Here is a 24,629-nt window from a genome sequence, read left to right as displayed (position 1 = left end):
CGGTAATGATTAAGTGGGCACAGGATATACAGTGGTACCTCGGGTTACATACGCTTCAGGTTACATACGCTTAAGGTTACACACTCCGCTAACCCAGAAATAGTGCTTCAGGAACTTTGCTTCAGGATAAGAATAGAAATTGTGCTCCTGCAGCGCAGCAGCAGTGGGAGGCCACATTAGCTAAAGTGGTGCTTCAGGTTAAGAACAGTTTCAGGTTAAGAACGGACCTCTGGAACGAATTAAGTACTTAACCCGAGGTACCACTGTAGGTCATAACATACAATTTGAAGATTGGATAAGGCTTTGAAAAATGAATTTTAAATTTACGGTTTGTATATTGCTTAAAGAGGACTATATGAAGATGATGTACAGGTGGTATGTCACATCAAAAAAATTGACAAAAATGTATAAAACAGAACAAAAGAACGGTTGGAGATGTAAAGAAGGGGAAGGTACATTTTATCATATGTGGTGGGATTGTAAGATTATAAAGAAATTTTGAGAAATGCTTTATAATTGAAAATAATGTTTAAAGTAACGTTTGTTTTAAAAAAACAAAACATTTTTTGCTAGGCATTCTAGGAAAAGATATTCCGAAAGTGAAACAGACATTATTCATGTATGCTACAACAGCAGCAAGAATTTTAATAGCGCAAAATTGGAAGACTGGAGAAAGATCATCAAAAGAACAATGGCAAGAAAAATGGATGAACTACACAGAGTTAGCAAAGTAAACGGACAAATTGCAAGAAAAGGACAAGAGTGACTTTGGAAAAGAATGGGAACCTTTTACAACATACTTACAGAAACAACAACAAAAATGGACTCAATGGCAGGATTTAAATGAACATATACAACTTTAATTACAAAGAACAAGAAGACTTAACATATTGACAAAATAATATTATATATAAACAGCTGAATGTAACATTTTATGTAACAAACCAGAAATGGAAGTTGAGGGAAGTCAATGGGGGGGGGGGGGACACTGGAAAATGAATGTTATTGATATTGGATTTTGTTATGAGAAAAATAAAATTTATACACACACCCCCACACAATTATTTTGCAGATTGTGAAAAAATCATTTATAATACTCATTAAAATATTCATTATTTGATTTCAGATTCATTAATCATTATAGTCTGTGATTTATAATAGTCAAATATAATAGTCTAAGTGTTTCAGTAAATAAATACATTTTACTCATCTGCTTTATGCTCATTTTTTAGTTACACTGAGTGATGTGTGGGGTAAAATACTCATTTCTGGAGTTCGTAACAAAAAACAGAAAACTTAGATGTTATGTAAAATATTGACATAACAAGCTTTTGTTATTATTAAATTAAGTTAATTTTTTAAAAAAATAAAGCCTCTGCGACAGACCATTGATAAGTTACAGCCATTTCAATGCCTCGAAGTGAAAATGACATGGCGGCCATATTGATGACATCATATTTCATACCCCCACCACTGATATTTACTAAGACTGCCATATTTTGTTTGTATAGGTAGTAGGCTTTCCGAAAAACAACAACACCACAGCGCTTTTGGCATTTCTAGGGTAAATAAATCTGGTCTAGCTCTTGGGCTATGATGGTCTGTAGAATGATAACATGATTTGTCTCATTGAATGTGCCTCATGTGGGGTACTTTTCTGTCTAATTCAGAAGCTGCAGCTGCAAAGGGGTTCGTGGGACACCTAGCTTTATAGGCATTAAAGCAGTGTTGAGATCAGCAGCTGTTGCTTGTTAGCTTGTGAGCGAAATTAAAAGTTTTTTTGTTGACATTGAAAGCAGTAAACTACCTGGGACTAGGATATCTAGCAGACCACTTTCCATGATACAAATCAAGCTCAATTTTAAGATCTTTTGAAGAGACCCCACTGGTCAGTTCACAACCAACAAATTGATACTTGCTGACAATGTGGAAGTGGTCCTTTTCGGTGATAGCACCCACCTTCTGGAATCCCCTCCCTAGGTAATTCATGCGGTAGTGACAGTACTGACCTTTAATCAACTTTTTAAAACTTTGTTGACCCACACCTTCCTCAACTCTGAGTCTTAATATTTTTTCTTTTGTACACTGCTTGGATTTATTTGTGATATATTTTGTTTTATTTATTCCATAAAATTTATATACCACTTGATTGTAGAAAAAAGCTCAAAGTGGTTTACAAAAATTATCACTAAAATATTTACAACCATAATTTAAAACATAGATAACGTTAAAACCACAACAGAGTAGACTAAAACAAATTAAAACTCATACAAACTTTCTAAACATCTGGATAGGCTTGTCTAAATAAGAATGTATTCAGCTGTTTTTATCAGGGAATTTTATTGAATAAATGTTGTATTTTTATATAATTGTATTGAATACTCCAAGTGAACCCACTGAAATGGTCCGTTAATTTCAGTGGATCTGCTCTGGGTGGAACTTAGTTGGAAAAAACTCTTAGTTTCTATGTAAACCACTTGGATAGTGTTACTTTCTTATTTGCTTGTAATATTTTATACTACTTAATATTATAACATACATAGGTCTTGGCTGCCATCTGGAAAGTTTGAGTATTCATAGTGCTTACTAGTAATCAGGGCTTTGTTTCCAGAAAAAGAGGCGCCAGAACTTGTTGACCTTTCTTTAGGGGAGGACCTTCGCCCACTTGCCCCACTGCCATGGCAAAAAAACCCCAAACTGTCATCTTACGGCGCTGGCCTTCTCTGTTGCGCAGCCCCAAGCTCAGTGCCGGGGAATGGCACCACAATACTACAGGGGTTCTGGAACGCACCCAAGAGGTGCCGGTGCTCAATTCTGGTGAGTTCCGGCCGAAAGAGATTTTTCCTGCTGAAAAAAAAGCCCTCCTAGTATTGTTACTCTGAATTGTTTTACTAATGAAATTGCAATTTGCATGGAATCAAGTTACACATTATGTAGTGGCATTAGTTGCATCACCTGAAGACCTCTGATTCAAAACTTTATTTCTAGGGAATGGTTCCTTTTGTCTTCGTGGGAACCAAGGACAGCATAATGAATGCCACAGTTCTTTTGGATTATCACCTCAACTATTTAAAGGTGAGGAAAGGGCATCATAGTATGTTGCCTTTTGGGAAAGTGGAAAAGCTGGCTTTAAAGCAAAGCTTTAAAGTGGTTTTTCAGAGTTTATAAGTGAATTCAAATTCCGTGGTTAAATTGTTCTGTTTTTTTTTTCTTTAACTCTTAACTGAATGCTGAGTGATTATCATATTTTTCTCAAACTGGTTTTAGAAGAAGTCAAACCTCTTCAAGATGCCTAGCTTACTCTTGGGCCCAGGGTTAAGATCTACCTGTGAGAGAGGACTTTCCTTTTTTGTTTGTTTGTTTATTCATTTTCCAATTTACACGTTACATCTATACAACTCTTAGCTTATTCTTACATAGACTTCCCAACTTATCTTCCATTGGTATCCTTGGTTTGCTACAACTCCTTACATTTTTTCTTTTCTCCTCTTGTCATTTCCCTCTTATTTTCCTTTGTCTTGTCTACCGTTGCTCATACACTTATCCTACTTCCCAATTAAACTCGATGCCGCTCCCACTCGCCTCTTGTTTTCTTTTCCTCATAATTTCTTATTTTGGCCGTCAAGTCTGCTAACTTGAGAAATTTTATTAACTTCTGCAACCATTGTTCCTTTGTCAGAACAATCATTTCTTTCCAATTTGTTGCATAAGTTATCCTTGTGGCCGAGGTTGCATATAGAAATAGGTTCCATAATTCCTTAGACATATCTTCCCCAATTATTGCCAGCAAGAAGGCTTCTGGTCTTTTAGGGAAGGTGAATTTAAACATCTTTTTGAGTTCCTATCATTTCCCAATTTTTGTTGCATACTTACATTGCCACCACATATGATATAGAGAACCCTCTTTTTCTAAACTTTTCCAACATACATTGGATCCTCTCTTATTGGCATCAGATATCATCAATACACCATCTTAAAGATGTTCTCTACATAGCAGGCTGAAAATGTTATCGTTCTGTTCCATATTTTTTCCCATGCTGAAAGTTCAATGTTATATCCGATATCTGGTGCCCAGTGTATCCTTGCCTCTTTCACAAATTCATCTTCTGTTTCCCATTCAAGTAGAGTTCTATACAGTCGTACCTCGGAAGTCGAACAGAATCCATTCTGGAAGTCCATTTGACTTCCAAAATGTTCAGAAACCAAAGTGTGGCTTCTGATTGGCTGCAGAAGCCCCATCGGATGTTCGGCTTCCAAAAGAACATTAGAAAATCAGAACACTCACTTTCGGTTTTCGATCGTTCGGGAGCCAGAATGTTTGACTCCCAAGGTATTTGGGAGTCAAAGTACAACTGTATACTTTCATTTTTATTTATTTTTTGTTATTTCCCCAATATTAATTTTATCAAATTCCGATCCACTTTCTACAAATCCTTTTTCTTTATCTCTTTTACAGATCTCATTTCTTTGGAAGTATTGGAACCAGTCTGTGACTAGTCCCATCGCTTCTCTTTTAAAAATCTTTATATGTTCCCCAGTTTACCTCCATGTTCAACTTTTTTTTTACTGCAACCGCCTCCATTGGAGATATCCAATGTGAGATCTTCCTTTCTAACATTTCTCTGTGTTTTGTTTGCCCAAGCATTATACACACTTCTCCTGATCACACAGTTAAAAAACCCTTATTTACTTTGGTCTTCTCATAATACAAATAATTGTGCCATCTAAACCTTAGGTTAAATTTTTCCAGATCCAGAGTTCCTGTGTCCTTTAATTCCACCCACTCCTTCATCCACACTAATCACAGCCTCATAGTACAATCACACTCCTGTCTTCCACTGCCTCCCACAGTTTGGTCAAACTCATGTTGGTAACTTCAAGAACACTATCCAACCATCTCGTCCTCTGTCGTCCCCTTCTCCTTGTGCCCTCCATCTTTCCCAACATCAGGCTCTTTTCCAGGGAGTCTTCTCTTCTTATGAGGTGACCAAAGTATTGGAGCCTCAGCTTCAGGATCTGTCCTTCCAGTGAGCACTCAGGGCTGATTTCCTTCAGAATGGATAGGTTTGATCTTCTTGCAGTCCATGGGACTCTCAAGAGTCTCCTCCAGCACCACAATTCAAAAGCATCAATTCTTTGGCGATCAGCCTTCTTTATGGTCCAGCTCTCACTTCCATACATCACTACTGGGAAAACCATAGCTTTAAGTATACAGACCTTTGTCGGCAAGGTAATGTCTCTGCTTTTTAAGATGTTGTCTAGGTTTGTATTTAATCCTTGGCTTTTTGCCTTACCATATAAAGTTTGTTAAGTCCTTTTTCCATTGTTTAAAACAATGAGTGTTACTGATCACCGGCAATGATTGAAATAAAAAAATCATTTTTGGTAATATGTTCATCTTAATTGTCAATATTCTTCCCATCTTAGATAAATTCATGTGGTTCCATTTTTTCATATTCTTCCTTATTTCTGTCCATATTCTTTTAGAGTTATCTTGAATAAGGCTTAAATTGTTAGATGCAAGCCAGACTCGTAGATATTTTACTTTCTTCTATTCGATTCCTGATGTGTGTCCCCCCCCCTAATTCTCTTTTGCCTTCTTTTCCATGTTTTTGATGATCACCATTGTTTTTTTCTTTATTAATATAGAATCCAGCAAGGTTTCCAAACAGTGTTATAATTTCAATTGTCTTCGGGATGCTTTTCAGAGGGTTTTCTAATGTCAAAACTACATCGTCCACAAACGCTTTTAGTTTATAGTTCCTTTGGCCCACTCAAATCCCTATAATTTCATTATTTTCTCTAATTCTTCTAGCAAGAACTTCTAGGACTAAAATGAATAGCAGCGGTGATAACGGGCATCCCTGCCTTGTACCTTTTTGTATACTACGTTCTCCTGTTACACCGCCATTGATGTTTATGTTTGCCCCTTGTTTTTGATAGATTGCTTTAATTTACAAAATTTTCCCTAAATTCCATAATTTCTAGTATCATTTTTCTAAACATCCAGGAGATTTTTATGAAATGCCTTTTCCACACCTTGGAAGAGCAGTGTGGCTTCTTTATCATTTCTTTTCCCCATAAATTTAATTATTTTTATTGCATTTCTTACATTATTCCTTATTTGTCTGGCAGGTAAAAAGCCTGTTTGGTCTTCATGGATGAATGTCTTCAATATTTCTCTTAGCCTTTTAGCCAAGATTGCTGCATAGAGTTTATAATAATTATTTAATAGGGAGATTGGCCTAAAGTTTTTCTGATGGTGTGTGCCTTCTTCCCCTTGTAGAATTCCATTCATCACATCCTTCAATGGGGATATAATAGCTTCTTGAAATGTTTTGTAATACATAGGTGTAAGACCATCGGGACCAGGTGATTTGCCTATTTTCGCTTGTTTAATTGTGATGTCTATGTCTGCCATTGGAATTGGTTCATTAGATACTCTATTTGCTTGGGAGATTACATTTATTGAGATACCTATATATTGCCTCCTTGTTTTCTTCTACCTTTCTATACAGTTTGGTGTAATATTTTTGGAATTCATTTCTTATGTCCTTTGGATTAAATATTATTCTATCTTCTATTGTAATCTTATTTATAGTGTTTGGTTTCCTCCCCCTTTTGAGTTGCCATGCTAGGAGTTTCCCAGGTCTGTTTGCCGATTCAAATTGCTTATGTTTCAGCGCTTCAATATTTTGCTCAACTTCATTTCGCATTATCATTGCAAATTGTGCCTGGATGACTTTCAGTTGCCAAGTAATAGTGATATTTTCTGGTTTGTCCATCAATTTCTTTTCTTGAGTTAACATTTCTTTCATTTATTTTTGTTTCTCTTCCTCTCTTTTCTTCCTATAATATACATTCTGTTGGATAAAGAACCCCCTTACTACCGCTTTACTAGTGTCCTATACTGTTCCTTTGTTAATTTAATTATTTAAATTGAGCTCAAAATACTCTTTTAGTATTTCAGATTCTTTCCGAATTACTTCTTCCTTCCTTAGAAGGTTCTCATTTAATTTCCACCTATACAGTGTCTCCCCTTCACCTTTTAATGTTATTTTAATTAATCGATTTATTGCATTAGCCGTGTGGCCATAGCATAATATACATAGAAATAACAACATAAAATGGGGGTGGGGAGGTAAAAGGAGATGTCGTCCTGGGCGAATACTTTGAAAAAATGGGGATAACAAAAGTAACAGGGGATTTAAAACATCGAGTGACAGAGAATACAAAAACAGGTTCGATTGTGCGGCGTATCGACTACAGCTGTGGTATTAAAGAAGAAGTTGGTGCCGCTTTCCTCTTCATCACACTAAGCAGGAAGTTAGCTGTCATCTCGGTAATCCAACAGTCAGAATCCTGCAGAAGAAGGGACACTATCCAAGGCTGGATTGGGAGATGAAGCTTGTTCACGAGAGGAGTTAGAAACTGAGATCTTTCATCTGTCCAGTTGGGACAGAAGAGCATTACATGTTCCATAGTCTCCAGAGCCGTGTCATTGCAGGTGCATGTTCTATTTGCGATGGGAACTCTGGAGTAACGACCCAACAGAACTGCTGTAGGAAAACAGTTGAGACGGGCACAGGTAAAGGCCCTTCTCTTAGCCTCCGAAGGAATTGTGAAGCAGTATAGAGGGATCCCTTCAGGGGGTGGAATAGCTAGGGCTAAGCCTGAACACGGCCCTCTTGCATGGGAGGCTGTGTTAGAGAAGTCAAGTTGCTGTAGCTTCTTTTTGATTGGAGGTAGGGCCGCCGGGCTAATACACTCTAAGTTAAAAACAGTTTTGCGGTTCAAGTTGAGAAGGGAGCGGAATTTGAGATTAATTGTAGTTTTCCAGGGAGAATCATGAATATCTCTTAAAATCAGATTGGAGAAACCACCTCTAATTCGAGCATCCGATGCTAATAGGTGGGAGCTATAGGAAATGGCTCGACTCCATGCTCGTTTTTCGATTGAGGGCTGGGCGAACTCAAGTCGTAGGGCTGCACCTGAGACACATCTCGGGACGCCGGAAAGAGATCTCAGAAACATGTGAAGTGGGCGATCCAAGTTACCTGATATTGCTGTAGTCCATACTTCGCAGCCATATAATAGTTTAGGGACAACTTTGGCATTAAATATTTGAATTGCTGCTGGAAGGTGTTTGCCGCCTTTCTGGTGATAAAATCGGACAATGGCATTAGAGGTCGTGGTTGCAGCAAGAGAGGCAGATTGTAGATGGGTGGTCCAGGAGAGATTATAAGTAAATATTAAGCCTAGATATTTAAAGGCTTTTACCTTTTCTAAGTAGCCACCTGTGATCTTAAGCGGCTCCATCTTGAGTTTGCGGGAACGAGTTAAGTGGAGGACTTTCGATTTTTTATAATTAATATTAAGAGCTTCCGCCTTACAATAGGCGATAAATGCATTAACTGCATTTGCTAGGTCCGCAGCTGTTCTGGATAAGATGACGGCATCATCTGCATAGAAAAGGGAAGCAACGGGGTGGCCTGCTAAGTGAGGAGGATACTTAGTTGCTAGCTTCAAAGGGGAAAGAGCATCATGAAGATAAAGATTAAACAGTAAAGGGGCCAAGAGACAACCTTGTCGGACGCCCCTGGCCGTTGGGAATGGAGTGGTAAGGGAGCCTTTGGGGCCGATTCGGACGCGAGCTGTGGTGTTTGAATAAAGGGAAATAATTAGGGAGAGGAGGTGCGGATCAATTCCCAGATGGGCAAGTTTGGACCATAATCTCTGCCTAGGAATGGAATCAAAGGCGGCCTCCAGGTCCATGAAAGCGGCAAACAGGTGGCCTTGCCTTGGTGCAGTGTATTTACTGGCAAGGTGATAGAGAGTTAGACAGTGGTCCATGGTTGATGCTGACTTTCGGAAGCCAGTCTGTTCTGGCGGTAGAATGTTCCTCTCATGAACCCATGAAAGAAGTTCTTCCAGTAAAACAGCGGTAAATATTTTCCCCGGAATAGATAATAAACTGATGGGGCGATAGTTCCTAGGGATGTTTGGCTGGCCGCCTTTGAAAATCGGGACTATTGTAGCTTCTCTCCAGGAGTCGGGGATGTCTAGGGCGGAGGAGATAGCGGTGAATACAGGAGTCAGCTGTTCACTCCACCAAAGAGGATCAGTCAGGAAGAGGTCCAACGGGACCATGTCTGGGCCGGGGGCCTTATTCCTTCGCATGGACATTATGATGTTGAAGATGCGAGTTGAGGTGAAGTTTACTGAGGAGGAGGAACTAAGAGAACAGGAACAGAGGTCCAGCGGGGATTGAAGGTGATCTGTAAGATGATTTGGAGAAGCGAAGCTGGCTGAATAATAGGCGATCCATTTGTCAGCGGAAATCAGGGTAGCTGAATTGAATGGAGCCGAAGGCCTAACTAAGCGCCAGAAGGAGCGGGAGTCATGCCTCTCTACAGCCGAACGAAGAGTGGACCAAGCCTCGAGGATGTGTTGCTGTTTCTTGTAATGAATCATGTTTCTGTATGTCCTTTTAATATCTAAAAGCTCTGCACGGGTTTGGGGGTTGTTGGAAAATTTGATGATTCTGACCATTTTCCTTATTCGCCTTCTTAGGGCTTTACATTCCTTGTCAAACCAAGGTGATTCAGAGAAGAAGTGTTGGTGGGTAGGCGAGGTGGTGATTATGTAAGTTGTTGAAAAAGCATCAATTAATTTCCGGTATTGGTCAGCGGGCAGAATTGGGTCAGAGAGAACTGCAGACATATCAAATGATTTTTGTATGTCCAGGGCAAGAGAGGAGCTGAGGCTTGTCCATTTCTTTGTTTTGTATACAGGGTAGCTTTGTGCCGTGGAACTATAGTTTGAGGGGGCTGAAAATGGCTCTATTAGGTTTAACAATAGAGTCAATGGAAGGTGGTCACCACCAAAATATTCAGCCACTTCCATTTTTGTAGAGATTGAGAATAGCTCCGGCGTCAATAGAATGTAGTCGACAACACTGGTTCCCCGGGAAGAGATGCACGTTAACTGCTGCGAGGACAAGGGAGTAACGTTGCCATTTGCGATGCAGAGATCGTTTTCGATGGCCAATTGGGCCATCAGCCTCCCCGACGCATTTGTTATGGGATCAAGAGAGCATCTGTTTCCCCGGGGGGGCTGCAGAGGATTGTCCAGGAGTGCTGCGGGAGATAATATAGCATCGTCGTTGGGACCTATTCTTGCGTTAAAGTCGCCTAAGAGGATTTGAGGGAGTCCTGGGTTAGTTGTTTGAAGATCATGGAGCCAAGACGAAAGTTCAGACCACCTTTCATTACGGTCGGAATCATTAATTGCTGGGGGCAGATATACTGTAGTTATCAACCATGGGCTTTTGGTCTTTGGAAGGTGGATCTTTATAGTGAGAAAGTAAGGGGTTATTTTAATTGGATTATGGTCAGATAGGGTTCTTGGAAGATTTTCTGTATTTTTTAATTCTAATTATAAGTTCTTTAGACAGCCAAATAATATATTTTCCTGTATGGACCTTTTTTGGATGAGAATAATCTGTAACATCGCAGGGACGCGGGTGGCGCTGTGGGTAAAACCACAGTGCCTAGGGCTTGCCAATCGTATGGTCAGCGGTTCGAATCCCCGCGGCGGGGTGAGCTCCCATCTTTCGGTCCCAGCTCCTGCCCACCTAGCAGTTCAAAAGCACCCTTAAAGCACCCTTAAGTGCAAGTAGATAAATAGGTACCGCTTTATAGCGGGAAGGTAAATGGCGTTTCCGTGTGCTGCGCTAGTGCTGGCTCACCAGAGCAGCTTCGTCACGCTGACCACGTGACCCGGAAGTGTCTCCGGACAGCGCTGGCCCCCGGCCTCTTAAGTGAGATGGGTGCACAACCCTAGAGTCGGACACGACTGGCCCGTACGGGCAGGGGTACCTTTACCTTTTAAATCTGTAACATCATGCTTTGTAGGGTTCTTATATCTCCACCCATCTATTAAGTCCATTAATTGGATCATTTCAAAGAAGATCTTTAGCAATTTCCCCTCTTTAGTTAGGCCTTGCTTGCCCGTTTTATCTTGTTCTGATGAAATCATCCCCTTGATGTCTCCCATTATGATTAGTTTGCCATTGTATATCTTAAACAGTTTATCTTCTATTTTTTTAAATAGAAGTCCAGTTTGCTTTCATTTGGTGCATAAATTCCCACTAAGAGGATTTTCTCCCCATCCACTGTTATCTCTAACACCAATATTGTTCCTTCGCCATCCTTCGTTATAAATTTGGTTTCCAATTTGGGATTGACCTATATCACCACCCCTTGCTTTTTAACATTTTCCAAGGCAATGAACTCATTTTCTAATGCTTTATTTATTAGAAGTCTTCTATCTTCCTTTTTGGAAGGGACGCGGGTGGCACTGTGGGTTAAACCACAGAGCCTAGCACTTGCCGATCAGAAGGTCGGCGGTTCAGATCCTCGTGACGGAGTGAGCTCCCGTTGCTCGGTCCCTGCTCCTGCCAACCTAGCAGTTTGAAAGCACATCAAAGTGCAAGTAGATAAATAGGTACCGCTCCGGCGGGAAGGTAAACGGCGTTTCCACGCGCTGCTCTGGTTCGCCAGAAGCGGCTTAGTCATACTAGCCACATGACCCGGAAGCTGTACGCTGGTTCCCTCGGCCAATAAAGCGAGATGAGCGCCGCAACCCCAGAGTCGGCCATGACTGGACCTAATGGTCAGGGGTCCCTTTATCTTTATCTTCCTTTTTAGACTCAGTGTTTCTCCCACACACGACATGACTCGGCAGTAAATTACTTCAGATTCATTAGTCCATAAACAAGCCTGGTTGGAGCTTAGCTATTTCAGCCCTCACTGGATGATTGAGTTGCCACCCAAACGCATTATCAAACCCTTCCAGATCTAGGACATCAGTGTTCTCCAATAGAATCCAATCTTTCAACCAGCAGAAGGCTGCAGCTTCGTAATATAACCTCAAGTCTGGCAGGGCAAATCCCCCTCTTTCTTTCGCGTCCGTTAGTATTTTAAACTTTATTCGGGGCTTTTTGCCCTGCCAAACAAACTTAGATATATCCTTCTGCCACTTTCCAAAACATTCCACCTTGTCCACAATCTGTAGGGCCTGAAACAAGAATAACATTTTCGGCAATACATTCATCTTTACAGCAGCTATTCGGCCTAACAAGGAAAGTTTCAATCTTGACCATATTTCCAAATCTCTTTTGATTTCTGACCAACATTTCTCATAGTTATCTTTAAACAAATTCAAATTTTTGGAGGTCAGATGCACCCCTAGGTATTTTACTTTTTTAACCACATTTAGTTCTGTTTCTTTAGAGAACTCATCTGTTTCTGTAACTGTCAAATTTTTTGCTAAAACTTTAGTTTTTTGCTTATTTAACTTAAACCCCGCCACCCGACCAAAGTCAGAAATTAATTCTAACACTCTTTTAGTGCTAGAGACTGGTTCCTGTAATGTTAATACCAGGTCATCTGCAAATGCTTTCAATTTATATTGTTTCACTCCGACCTCAATTCCTTGAACCGACCGGTCCTTTCTAATCATGTTTAGCAACACCTCCAGAACTGAAATGAACAATAGGGGGGATAGGGGGCACCCCTGACGTGTCCCTTTTTCAATTTTAAACTCCTCTGTCACCACATTGTTTACTATCAATTTAGCTTTTTGTTCTGAATAGATTGCTTCTATACCATTTTCAAACCCCCGCCCCACTCCCATCCCTTCCAAATTTTTCTTCATAAACATCCAAGAAATATTATCAAAGGCCTTCTCTGCATCAATAAAAATTAAGACCGCTCTAGTGTTAAGATTTGTTTGTAGAAGCTCCAAAATATCAATAATGTTTCTTGTATTGTCAAACAAATGCCTACTAGGGAGAAAGCCAACCTGGTCCTTATGGATCACTTCATTTAATACTTTTTTAAATCTACTTGCCAGGATATCCGCAAAAATTTTGTAATCCACATTTAGGAGTGAGATGGGGCGTGATTCTACCCTTCCTAATTCTCCTTCTGTGTCATCCTCAGAGCTTGCCAGTGGATTGTTTGTGCTCTGCGTCTCCCTGTCTTTCTGTGTCTAAAGGTCAAATTCCTGTTGCTAACTGCTTCTCCCCACTCTCTTAGTAATTCCCCTCCTTCTTCTGTCTTGTCTGCCTCTTCTCCACTTGTCAGAACGTCTACTTCTCTGACATTTCTTTTTTATATGTGTTTGTTGTAAACATATTACATCTAACTTCTGCTTTAATAAGTAGTTTGCAATTTTATTTATTTTTGACTTCACATTTAAACCATTTACATTTCATTAGAAGTTTTAATTTATTTCTTATTTCTATTTCCTGCCTATTCCCATTCTTGTTCATCTTCTGCCTCTCCCAAGGCCTTCCTATATCTTCTCAAGAATTGTTCTGCCTTAACAAATTCTGTAATTCTATACTGTTTTACTTTATAAGTGAAAATCAGTCCTTCTGGAAATTACCACCTATATGGAATTGCATTCATTTTTAATGCTTCCATCAAAAGTTTATAATTCTACCTCTTATTTAACAGTCTGGTGGGAATCTCTTTCAGGATTACAATCCTCTGTCCTTTGTCCAAAAAGCACTTCAAAATAGTGAGTGTGTTTTTTTCTGGATGGGGGTTAAAGATGAGGACTCCCCCCTTTTTAATGGGGGGTTTGTAACTTGCACTTGCACTCTTTTGTTGTCTGCTCACACTCACACAGGCACATAGTTCTATTCCCCCCACAATATTTCAGTTTTCCAATCTTTCCTCTACCTTGTCTAGTTTTACAGGTCATTTCCCCCTCACCCCAATTTTTAAATTTGCAGTTTGTAGGCTTTCTCCCCCCCCCCCCCTCCGTCCACCGGATTTGCAAGTAGATTTTAAGTTACTCCTGTTACTCATGAGCAGCTGCTCTCCATGTAGCTTGTTAACAGTTCAGATAAGTCTCCTTCTAAATTTTCCTCTAGTTCCACCACTCTTTTATCCCCAGTTTTCCCCCTTTCCCTTTGAGCAGGGTTGTTTTTGAAAGGGATTCTGCTGCTGCTTAGTCTGCTTTGAGGCTTTCTGCCCCAGAGGGAATGTGGTTCCCCTGTATCACCTCTCAACCTTCTCACGATTCCTTCCAGAGCTCTCCTGCCTTGTTGGGGTTCGCTGGGTTGTGTAGAGCCCCGATTACACTCCAGGGTTTGGGGGGACTCATGGAGCCCATGCTTCCCCCCTCCCACACCTGTGACAGCTCAATTTCACCTGGAGCGAACTCACCGAGCTGCAGGTTCCTTCACGTAGCAAACCAGAAGTGCTGGACTGTGCATTATTCTTTCTCTTTCTCTTTTTGTTCAGATTTTGTATTTTATTGTAATGTATTATGAAAAGTCATAATAAAATCATATAGAAAAAGATACCTACCTTACTAAGTCATTTAATGAGATTGGTCAAAATGGCAACAACTTCCTGTAACTCATTTCTCTGTGTATAGGAAGTGGATCAACTACGTTTGGAGAGATTGCAAATAGATGAACAGCTTCGTCAGATTGGGGCCACTTCTAGACCACCACAAAACCGCACAGACAAAGAAAAGGGATACATGACTGATGATGGCCCAGGTCTTGGAAAAGGTAGCCAACCCTACAGAAACAGAGGACATGGGAGGCGTGGACCAGGTTATGCTTCTGGTAGGTCACTTGGAATGTTCAAACTTCTCTCAACTCTGATTTGCTAATTTCTGGAATTCTTGTAAAGCAAACAGTAAATGAGGTTAAGCATGTCTAAAAATGTGAATGAGCTGCAGAGATTTAAACAAATGTGTATTTTGTAAATAATAACTGTGATACCTACTATGTTAGTTGCCAGGTTAATTTAGTTATCCACCAAGTCAGTGAAATACGATACAGACTAAACTTCTGTAAAGTTATAATCGTGGTAGCGTTACTAACATACAGTATTCCTTTTGAGTTGAAAGTAATGTTTCAAGTTCAAATACACTAGTTTCTCATCCAGTAAGAAGAGTGGGATTACTTGAAAAGAGATTACCTCTTCCATTATCCATACTTGGTTGGCAGAATTCTCATTTGTTGCTGTGTAACCAACTACAAACACACCAAAACTAGCTTTTATCTTAACCTAAAATTGTGATATTGTCAGGTGAAATGTATTTGTCAATGCCTACAAATTGTTATGAACATAGTTCTGTCTACACATGCTTACCAGATGAAAGCCACTTGAAGTAGTCTTAACAAGCCATTTTCCTGCAGGGAGGAGGGGAACCTTGGATGGGTTGTTCCTCCTGGTCACTCCACTGGGCAGGAATATGCAAATTAGAGCTGTTCTTACCTCACAGTGGGAGGGCGACTTCTCCAGTTTCCTTCCTGCATTGCAGGTTCAGGTGACAGAGCTCCTTTCAGTCATCTTATTCTGAGAAGATCTTTACTTAGAAAAAAATCTTGAAGAAAAACTGAGTAGAGAACAGAGAGGGAGATAGAGAGAAATGCCCAGTTAGCCAGAACATGATCGTGGTTGCTGGTGGAGGTGGCAGGGACCGCCGACCAGGATACTCTTAAGTCCTTGGAACCAGCAGTCAACAGAGAAAATATGACTTTGGAGGGCAGTGGGGAACTTTATGTTCTCCTGCTTGATCATTGATGGAGTCACACTTCATCTGGAGTTCTACCAATGGATTTGACATGTGGTGGTACAAGGCTCAGGGATCTTTAAGTTTCTCTTCTTTGGGGTTTCATGAGGCTTCAGCCTTAGTCATTGACAGGGCATATTTGCCTTTCTTTTATGCATTCTATGCATTCTTTTGCATTTGCTTAAGAAACTCCTGGTGGAAGCACCATTAGTGGAACATAGTTTTTTTTTTAATAATTATTTTATAATTATTAAAACCGTGATTAAAAGAAAAATAAAAAATAAGATGTTTTCATACCATATTAAATTCATATTTTGGGATTCCTCCGATCCCTTGACTTCCCTCCATTCCCTCCCCCAGTTCTTTTGTGTTATTTTATGTCATACATGTCCAGAGTTTTCTTACCTTTTAAATATTTCCAGTTTCAAACATTGTCCTTAATATTACAAGTGTTTTTTAAAACTCTGCTGTTGTGTTAACTTCTTTACAATGCTTTTGTAAATATGCAACAAACATTTTCCCATTTAAAAAAAAAAATTTGCCGTTCTCTTGATTTCTTAGTCTTCCAGTTAATTTGGCAGTTTCAGCATATTCCATTAATTTACGTTGCCAATCTTCTTTAGTTGGGACTCGTTCTTCTTTTCATTGTTGGGCTATCAATGTCCGTGCGGCTGTTGTTGCATACCTAAATAAACTTTTATATTCTTTCAGTATATCTGTTCCAATTATGCCTATTAAAAACGCTTCCGTTTTTTTACCAAAGGTTATTTTAAACATTTTTTTCAATTCATTATAAATCATTTCCCAAAAGCTTTTTATGACTTTACATTGCTACCACATATGGTAAAATGTACCTTCTACCTTTTTACACTTCCAAAACTTATTATCTTTTGTTTTGTACATTTTTGATAGTTTAGCCTGTGTTAAATACCATCTATACATCATTTTCAAATAGTTCTGCTTAAGTCCCGTACATGCCGTGAATTTTATATCATTTCTCCATAATCTTTCCCAGTCTGTCATCTGTATATTATGGCCGTTTTATCATTACACATTTGACCTCTTCATCCTTTGTCTCCCATTCCAACAATATATTATACATTTTTGATAATAATTTATAATCAATTTCTATTATTTCTCTCTGAAATTTTGAAATTCCATATGCAAATCCTTTCTTTTTATCATTTTTAAATTTTTCACTCACAAAAAGATCGCTGTGGATGAAAACAGCAACACAGAGAAAGCTACGTCTTCCCTTCCAGAGATAAAACAACAATGGAGAGAGGGGCGAGGGGGTGGGGCAGGAGTCAGTTTTACCGAAGCTAAGGAAAGGGAGCCAGAAATAGACTGCGATCTACCAAAACCTCGTGGGGATCTACCAGTAGATCGTGATTGACCTGTTGCACATCCCTGATCTGTTAATAACTTATATTTTATTCTTGGCTTCTTGCTTCTCCAGATAAATCTTGAAATGTCTCTCTGCCAATCCTTAAAGCAATTCATATTACCGTATTTTTCCCTCTATAACACGCAGATTTTTTCTCCTAAAAAGGAAGGGGAAATGTCTGTGCGTGTTATAGAGCGAATGTGTGGTCCCTGGAGCCGAAAAATCAGGCAAAAATCAAATCGCCAGGCAAAAATCAAATCGCGGCGCTTCACGGAGAAGGGAAAACTGAAAAGAGGAAGTGGCTGCTTTCCTGCATTCTGCCTCAGGGTCTTACTGCCCACCCTCCTCTGTTTCCTTGCTGTGTTTGCTCAAACGGAACAAAGAGCAGGGAAAGCCCCTCCCCTCCAGGCAAGCTCCGGTGCTGCTGGGGGAGAGGGAGAGAGAGGGGGGAAGGGAGAGAGGGGGAGGGGGAGGGAGAGAGAGGGGGGGAGGGAGAGAGAGAGGGGGAGGGAGAGAGAGAGGGGGGAGGGGGAGGGAGGGAGGGGGAGAGAGAGAGAGCGATGGCTGGCCGGCTTGGGTGGGGGAAAACTTTTGCCTTTCTTTTCTCCAACCCGTTAAATCCCTCTCCTGCATTCTTAGCCAGCTGCTTCTCTGCACACCCCTCTAATGTCCCTTCTTTGTTTTTCCTTCGCTCCCCACTTAAAATGTGGTTACAAAGCATAGATCCACATGGATCCTCAGGATCTTTGCATTGGGTCACCCCAAATTCACCATCAGATCACATAGCATGTCCATGGCTACAGCCTGCCCCCCCAAAATCACGCACCCACTGTTGCCTGGAGCTGCAATTGTGCAAAAACGTGGTTAAAAAGCATGGATCCACATGGATCCTCAGGATCTTTGCATTGGGTCACCCCAAATTCACCATCAGATCACATAGCATGTCCATGGCTACAGCCTGCACCAAAAAAATCACGCACCCACTGTTGCCTGGGGCTGCAATTGTGTTTTTTCCCTTGTTTTCCTCCTCTAAAAACAACGTGCGTGTTATGGTCAGGTGCGTGTTATACAGCGAAAAATACGGTACTTATCACCGCGATTGATTGAAATAAAAATAACATTTTTGGCAATACATTCATCTTAATCACCGCTATCCTTCCCAATAAAGATAGATTCATTCTCCCCCAAATTTCAAATTTTCTTTTTATTTCTTTCCATATTTTTTCATAATTGTCTTTAAATATTGTAATGGTTCTAGGGGTTGCTCATGTGTAAGTTGCCGCCACTCCTGGCTAGGTTACCTGGTTGAACCCTTTCTGTCTGGACAGCCTTTCACTTCGTGGCTGTTTCAGTTGCTGGCAGAATCCGTCAGTGGGCGTTTCTTGAACTTCTTCCAGCAAATAAGTTCTTTGACTCCAAGTCTCCTCCTACTCTCCCTGCGCGGAAGTCTTCTGCGCAGAGAGGGTATGGGCAGCGGAGTACCCGTGCTCTCCCCGCTGGTCTCTCCCCGCTGGTCTCTCCCCGCTGGCCTCCTCTCCGATTCCCCCATCTGCCCCCCTTCTCCACTGGTGTTACACTGATTTCCTTCCCCAGCAGATGGGCTGCCTCTCTCCCTACTGGGACCCTCTCCGGCATCCCTCTGGAGCCTTCCCTCCACCTCTAACTCCGATGGAAGTTCCCTGACATCCACCTCCCCCCCAGGACCCCCTCCACCCCCGGCCCGACCTTCTGATCCAACCTCGTCCCTTTCCTCGGCCGACCATGCAGGGAATCCCCGGAAGGAGCTGTCGCCCTCCTCTGAGGATTCAAAACCCGCTTCCCACCTGCTCCGATCTTTTCCCGCGGGGTGGGCCTCCCAGTCTGATTCTTCTCCCTCTGACACCTCCCCTCCCTCCTCTTCGGAGGCAGGAAAACCCACAAAGTCCTCTTCGTCGTCTGTGGTTCCAAATTCTTCCTCCCAAAATCTCGCTAGTGGTTTTGGTTTATCTAGGAACAGGCTGTGGAACTCTTCCACCAGATACCCGTCATTGATCGCCTCAGCGGGGACCCACGTGTTTTCTGACCTGGGTTCTCCCTCCCAAGCTACCAAGTATTCCACCTGGCGCCCTCGCCACCTCGAATTGAGTATTTCTGTGGCTTGGTTGTGGTGTTCCCTCTCCTCTACCCGCGGGTGGGTGGTGACTCCTCCCTCCCGCCCCGGAAATTCCCGCCCCTCCCTGTACGGTGAGAGTAGGGACCTATGGAACACCGGATGTATCTTCATGCTGTCAGGCAACTTGAGCTTGAATGCCACAGGGTTCACCTGCTGTGTTACCTCAAAAGGTCCCAGCCGCCTCAGCTGCAACTTCTTGCACCCTCCCTTTAGGGGTAACCCTTGGGTTGACAACCACACTCGGTCTCCCACCCGTATGGCCTCCCCCTCCCGACGGTGCTTGTCTGCCTGCCTCTTGTAAACTTCCTTGGCCCGCTCCAAGTTCATCTGGAGTTGCTGGTGCAAGGCCTCCATTTCTTCCACAAACTGCTCTGCCACAGGTACGCTCCATCCTTCCTCCCCCCTCCCCGGGAAGGCCCTGGGGTGACACCCATAATTGGCCATGAACGGGCTCATTCCCGTGGACACATGTTCAGCGTTATTGTACGCAAATTCAGCCAGCGCTAGTTTCTCTACCCAATCGTTCTGTCTCTCGCTGACGTAGCAGCGTAGGTATTGCTGGAGTATACCGTTCGCTCTTTCTGCTTGCCCGTTGGTTTCCGGGTGTCTCGCCGTCGAGAAGCCCACCTCGACCTGCAGCAAGCTCATGAGCTTCCTCCAGAACCGGGAAGTAAATTGTTTCCTGCGATCTGAGATGACCCTCGAGGGAGCCCCATGCAGCCTGAAGATGTGATCCACAAACAACCTGGCTGTCTCCTCTGCCGTCACCGCATGTGAGCAAGCTATGAAATGGCACATCTTCATCAATAGATCGACTACTACCATGACTGCTGTCTTCCCCCTTGACTTGGGCAAATCTGTCATAAAATCAATGGACACCACCTCCCAGGGTCTTCCCGGCGTGGGTAAGGGTTCCAGTAACCCTGCGGGGGCAGCCCTCTCCCCCTTTGCCCTCTGGCATTGGTCGCACCCCCGTACATATTCCCGTACATTTTCCCTCACCCTTGGCCACCAGAACTGCCTGGTGACAAGCAGCATGGTTTTGTGCTATCCAAAGTGCCCAGCTGTTGGGTTGTCGTGGAGTTGTTTGAGTACCTTCCCCCTCAAGGTCTCTCCCGGTACATACAGCGCCCCCTTATAGTACAGTAGCCCTTCCTTTTCCTCAAACCCTCCATGGTCCCTCTCCTTCCATGTACTCCGGCTTCCGGGAGAGAGCATCTGCTCTTACGTTTTCCTCTCCCGGCACGTTTCGGATCTCGAAGGAAAACTTGGAGAACTCCTGTGCCCATCGAATCTGTCTCTGGTTGAGTACTCGCGCGGTCCTCCAGTATTCCAAGTTCTTGTGATCCGTACAAACCTGGATCTTGTGCTGCGCCCCTATTAACAGATGTCTCCATCGGCGAAACGCCGCATAGATCGCTAGCAGTTCGTGGTCATACACCATGTAGTTTTGCTCCGACTTGCTCAGCTTCCTCGAGAAAAAGGCACACGGCCTCCAGCCCTGGTTGGCCCCTGGCTGCAAAGGTACCGCTCCAATGGCTCGGTCGGACGCATCGGTCTCCAGCCTCATGGGCTTTTCCAGATCAACGTGCAGGAGCTGCTCTTCTGAAGCGAACGCCTTCTTCAGTCTTTCAAAGGATTGCTGGGCACTTTCTGTCCAGGCGAACTTCTTTTTGCTACTGAGACAATCTGTGATGGGCGCTGTCAAGTGGGCGAAGTTCTTGATGAACTTCCTGTAGAAGTTGCTGAACCCTAGGAACCTCTGCACATCCTTCCGGGTTTTGGGGGCCTTCCATTCCAGCACTGCCTGCACCTTGCTTGGGTCCATAGCTAGGCCCTTGTCTGACAACTTGTACCCCAGAAACTTGACCTCTCAGGCATGAAACTGGCAGTTTTCCAGCTTGACCCACAACAGGTGCTTCTGCAGTCTCTTTAGCACTTCCCTGGCGTCTCTGACATGTTGCTTCTCATTGTCCGAATAGATTAAGACGTTGTCCAAAAAGGCTACGCAGTTCTGGTACAGCAGGGACCCCAACACGTGGTGCATGAATGCTTGAAAGCAGGCGGAGCCCGATTGTAATCCAAATGGCATGACTAAGTACTCAAAAGCCCCCAGGGGGGTAACATGGTGGTTTTCCATTCGTCCCCCTCCCTTATCGTAATCAAATTGTACACTCCCCTGAGGTCCAACTTGGTAAAAATTTTCCCCTGCCTCACCCATGTTAAAATGTCGTCAATCCTGGGAATTGGGAAGGTCACGGGTTCTGACACCAGGTTGACGGCCCGGTAATCCACGACTAGCCTGGGCTGATTAGTCTCTTTTTTGTCCACAAAGAACACCGGACTGCCCCACACCGCCTTTGATTCTCTTATGAACCCCCTCTTCAGGTTCTTGTCAATAAATTCCCGCAACTCCTGCATCTCCCGGTCAGACATGGCATACAGCTTACCCACCGGCAGCTGAGCCCCTGGGAGTAAGTTGATTTGGCAGTCAAAGGGTCTATGGGGGGGTAGTCTATCCGCCTCCTTCTCGCTGAAGACTTCCTTCAGGTCAGCATATTGTGGTGGCACCTCCCCTTTTGGCTCCACAGCTAGCCCAGCCACCCTGGCCACTGTCATCCTTGGGTTCTCCCCCCCAGACAGTGTTCCAAGCAGTAAGCTGACCCAAAGGTGACTGACCGCTGATGCCATGACACTACTGGATCATGCAGTGCCAGCCAGCTCATCCCCAGTATTATTGGGGATCCTGCCAGTGTGGCCACGTGAAAGGCAATGGTCTCCGTGTGCCTGGAAACCCTCATTCGCATTGGCGGGGTCTGGTGTATCACTCCCCCCCCCCGAAGTTCCCTGCCATCGATGGTGGTCACTTGCAAGGGAAAATCCAGGGGCAGCAGGTGGAGTTGGTGCTCCAGAGCGAAGTCCCTGCTGAAGAAATTGCAGGAGCTGCCTGAATCCAGCAGCCCCTCCACTTTGACTGGGTGCCCATTCGGGAGTTCTAGCACCATTTCTATGGCTATAGCTGCCCTGGGGGGGGTCAGGCTGGGGCACTTCTATTGGTTGCTGGCTTGGCTGCTGCCCCCGCTGGTTGGCAGCCAGGCGTTGTCGTTTCCCTGCGCCTGCCCTTTCTCCCCCTTCTCCTCACAGCCAGCAGCTCCCACCATCCCTTGCCAGGCCTTTCTGTGAGGGCAGACCCTGGCAAAATGTCCTGGCCGTTGGCAGAGGAAACACTTCTTGGTGGTTTTCCAATCCTTCCCCTCCCTCTTGCGACCTTCACTGGAGTTTGAAACCTCTCTCGCACGAGTGTCATCTATTTCCATTGGCTCAGCCGCCTGGGAAAGCTGTCTCGGTATTTCACGAATGTGGTAGTCATGGCAACGTTCCCCTCTCACTTCGTGTTTCTCCTGAGTCGCGCTTCCTGCCACACTCCAATTTCAAGCACAGCCTTGGTCAGCTGATCCATCAACTGTGGGCGGGGGGCGCGGGACAGCTCGTCCTTCACAGTTGGGGACAACCCCTCCTCAAACAACATTTGAATAGGTTCAGAGTCCAGATCTCACCCTAGCCGGTGGATCAAATTTGCAAAGCGCGACCAGTAGTCTCTAACTGACTGGCTCCCCTGCTTGCACCCCATCAATTCCCGCCGAGTCACACTTTGCTCCACTTCACTGGAATACATCGCATTCATTGCCTGGAAAAAATTCCTAAGGTCCTTCAAGGCAGCATTTTGCGTTGCCATTAGGGGCCTGATCCATTCGCGTGCCCCATCCTCCAGATGCCCCACAATGTAGGCTACCCTCTCCCCATCATCAGCAAAGTCATTATGCTGCAGTTCCAAAGCGTATTCTATTTCCGTTCGGAACGCATTGTAGTCCTGGGGTTTCCCCCCAAACTTGTGTACCAGCCCTGGTACCTTCCTTGCGATGGGGGTGGGTCTGACCTGTGCATCCTGAGTCCGTCTTTCGTCCAGCCGCGCTGTCAGGAGAGCCACATGCTGTTCCAAATCTCGGTTCCTCTCTACCAGATTTTGCACTCCAGCTGCTTGCTCCGTCTCTCTGGCTTCCCTGGTTTGGCTCATCGTGCTTCCTCTCTGGAGCTGCGCACAAGCAACGTCGGTGACTGACGGATTGCTGTAGTGGTTCTAGGGGTTGCTCGTGCGTAAGTTGCCGCCACTCCTGGCTAGGTTACCTGGTTGAACCCTTTCTGTCTGGACAGCCTTTCACTTCGTGGCTGTCTCAGTCGCTGGCAGCATCCGTCAGTGGGCGTTTCTTGAACTTCTTCCAGCAAAGAAGTTATTTGACGCCAAGTCTCCTCCTAGTCTCCCTGCGCGGAAGTGTTCTGGGCAGAGAGGGTGTGGGCAGCGGAGTATCCGTGCTCTCCCCGCTGGTCTCCAGTGAAGAGTCCTAGAGCCTCCTCTCCGATTCTCCCATCTGCCCCCCTTCTCCACTGGTGTTACACTGATTTCCTTCCCCAGCAGATGGGCTGCCTCTCTCCCTACTGGGACCCTCTCCGGCATCCCTCTGGAGCCTTCCCTCCGCCTCTAGCTCCGATGGCAGTTCCCTGACAAATATGTCAATATTTTTTGCTGTTAACCATATTCCCAAATATTTCACTATATATATATATATATATATTTCTGTCGCCTGCTGTACCTCTTTTTTATCTTGTTCTGGCATATTTTTTACTAGGAGCTTTGTTTTATTTTTATGTAATTTTAAGCCTGTTGTCCATATTTTTATATTTTTTTCTAATACTTTTATTAATGAACTAATCGGGTCTTACATCATGATCACTAAATCATCTGCAAATGCCTTTAATTTGTATGACTTATTTCCTACCGTTAATCCTTTAATGTCATTATCTGCTCTTATATCTCTCACCAGCACCTCTAGGACTAAAATAAACAATAAAGGGGACAAAGGACATCCCTGTCTTGTTCATTTTGTAATTTTACATTCTTCTGCTATTACATTATTATTAGTCTCACTTGTTGCTCTGAATATATGGCTTCTATTCCTCTTTTGTATGTTTCTCCAAAATTCATTTCTTCGAAGACCTTTAACATAAAGGTCCAGGAAATGTTATCAAATGCTTTTTCCACATCTACAAATATCATGTCATGAATGAACCAGCCCAGCCAGCTTTCAGTGGAAGATGTAGGCAGGAAGAGATAGGGATTAGGAATGCAGGTTGCCAAGGGAACTATCTCAAACGAGCCAGATCTCCACCAGGTCCCTCAAGGGGAGGGAAAATGTGAGGAAGAGAAGATTGACTGTCTTCTCAGGAAGAAGTTGGAGGGGATCTAATGAGCCCACAGAGACATCGTTGGGGGAAGGGTGTGTGATAGGAGGCGTAAGCAGAAACATAAGTGTCAGAAGGTCCATTTAAGTTGGTGGAAGGGGAGGGACTCGGCAGAAGAGTCATCATAATTCATGAGGGCAGCAGCTGGGTTAATGCTGTCCAGCGTTATCTGTGTACTTGGTC

General features: G+C 43.5%; 1 protein-coding gene across 3 annotated transcripts in view; it reads left to right on the top strand.

Annotated features, from left to right (window-relative positions):
* LOC310835941 (fragile X messenger ribonucleoprotein 1-like) overlaps nt 1–24,629 on the top strand; it is a 217,997-nt gene that overhangs the window by 155,794 nt on the left and 37,574 nt on the right. For 2 of the 3 annotated variants that reach the window (XM_083720896.1, XM_083720897.1), the window contains exons 11-12: nt 2,989–3,075; nt 14,458–14,653. In XM_083720896.1, the coding sequence (XP_083577022.1) occupies nt 2,989–3,075; nt 14,458–14,653 (283 nt within the window). The remainder of the gene's footprint in view (nt 1–2,988; nt 3,076–14,457; nt 14,654–24,629) is intronic. The other variant, XM_083720898.1, reaches the window with a different exon arrangement.

This window comes from Podarcis gaigeae, assembly GCF_964106915.1.
Source record: "Podarcis gaigeae genome assembly, chromosome: W".
NCBI lineage: Eukaryota > Metazoa > Chordata > Lepidosauria > Squamata > Lacertidae > Podarcis > Podarcis gaigeae.
The sequence above is the reverse complement of the archived record's forward strand: the minus strand, read 5'-3'. Positions and strand labels throughout refer to the sequence as shown.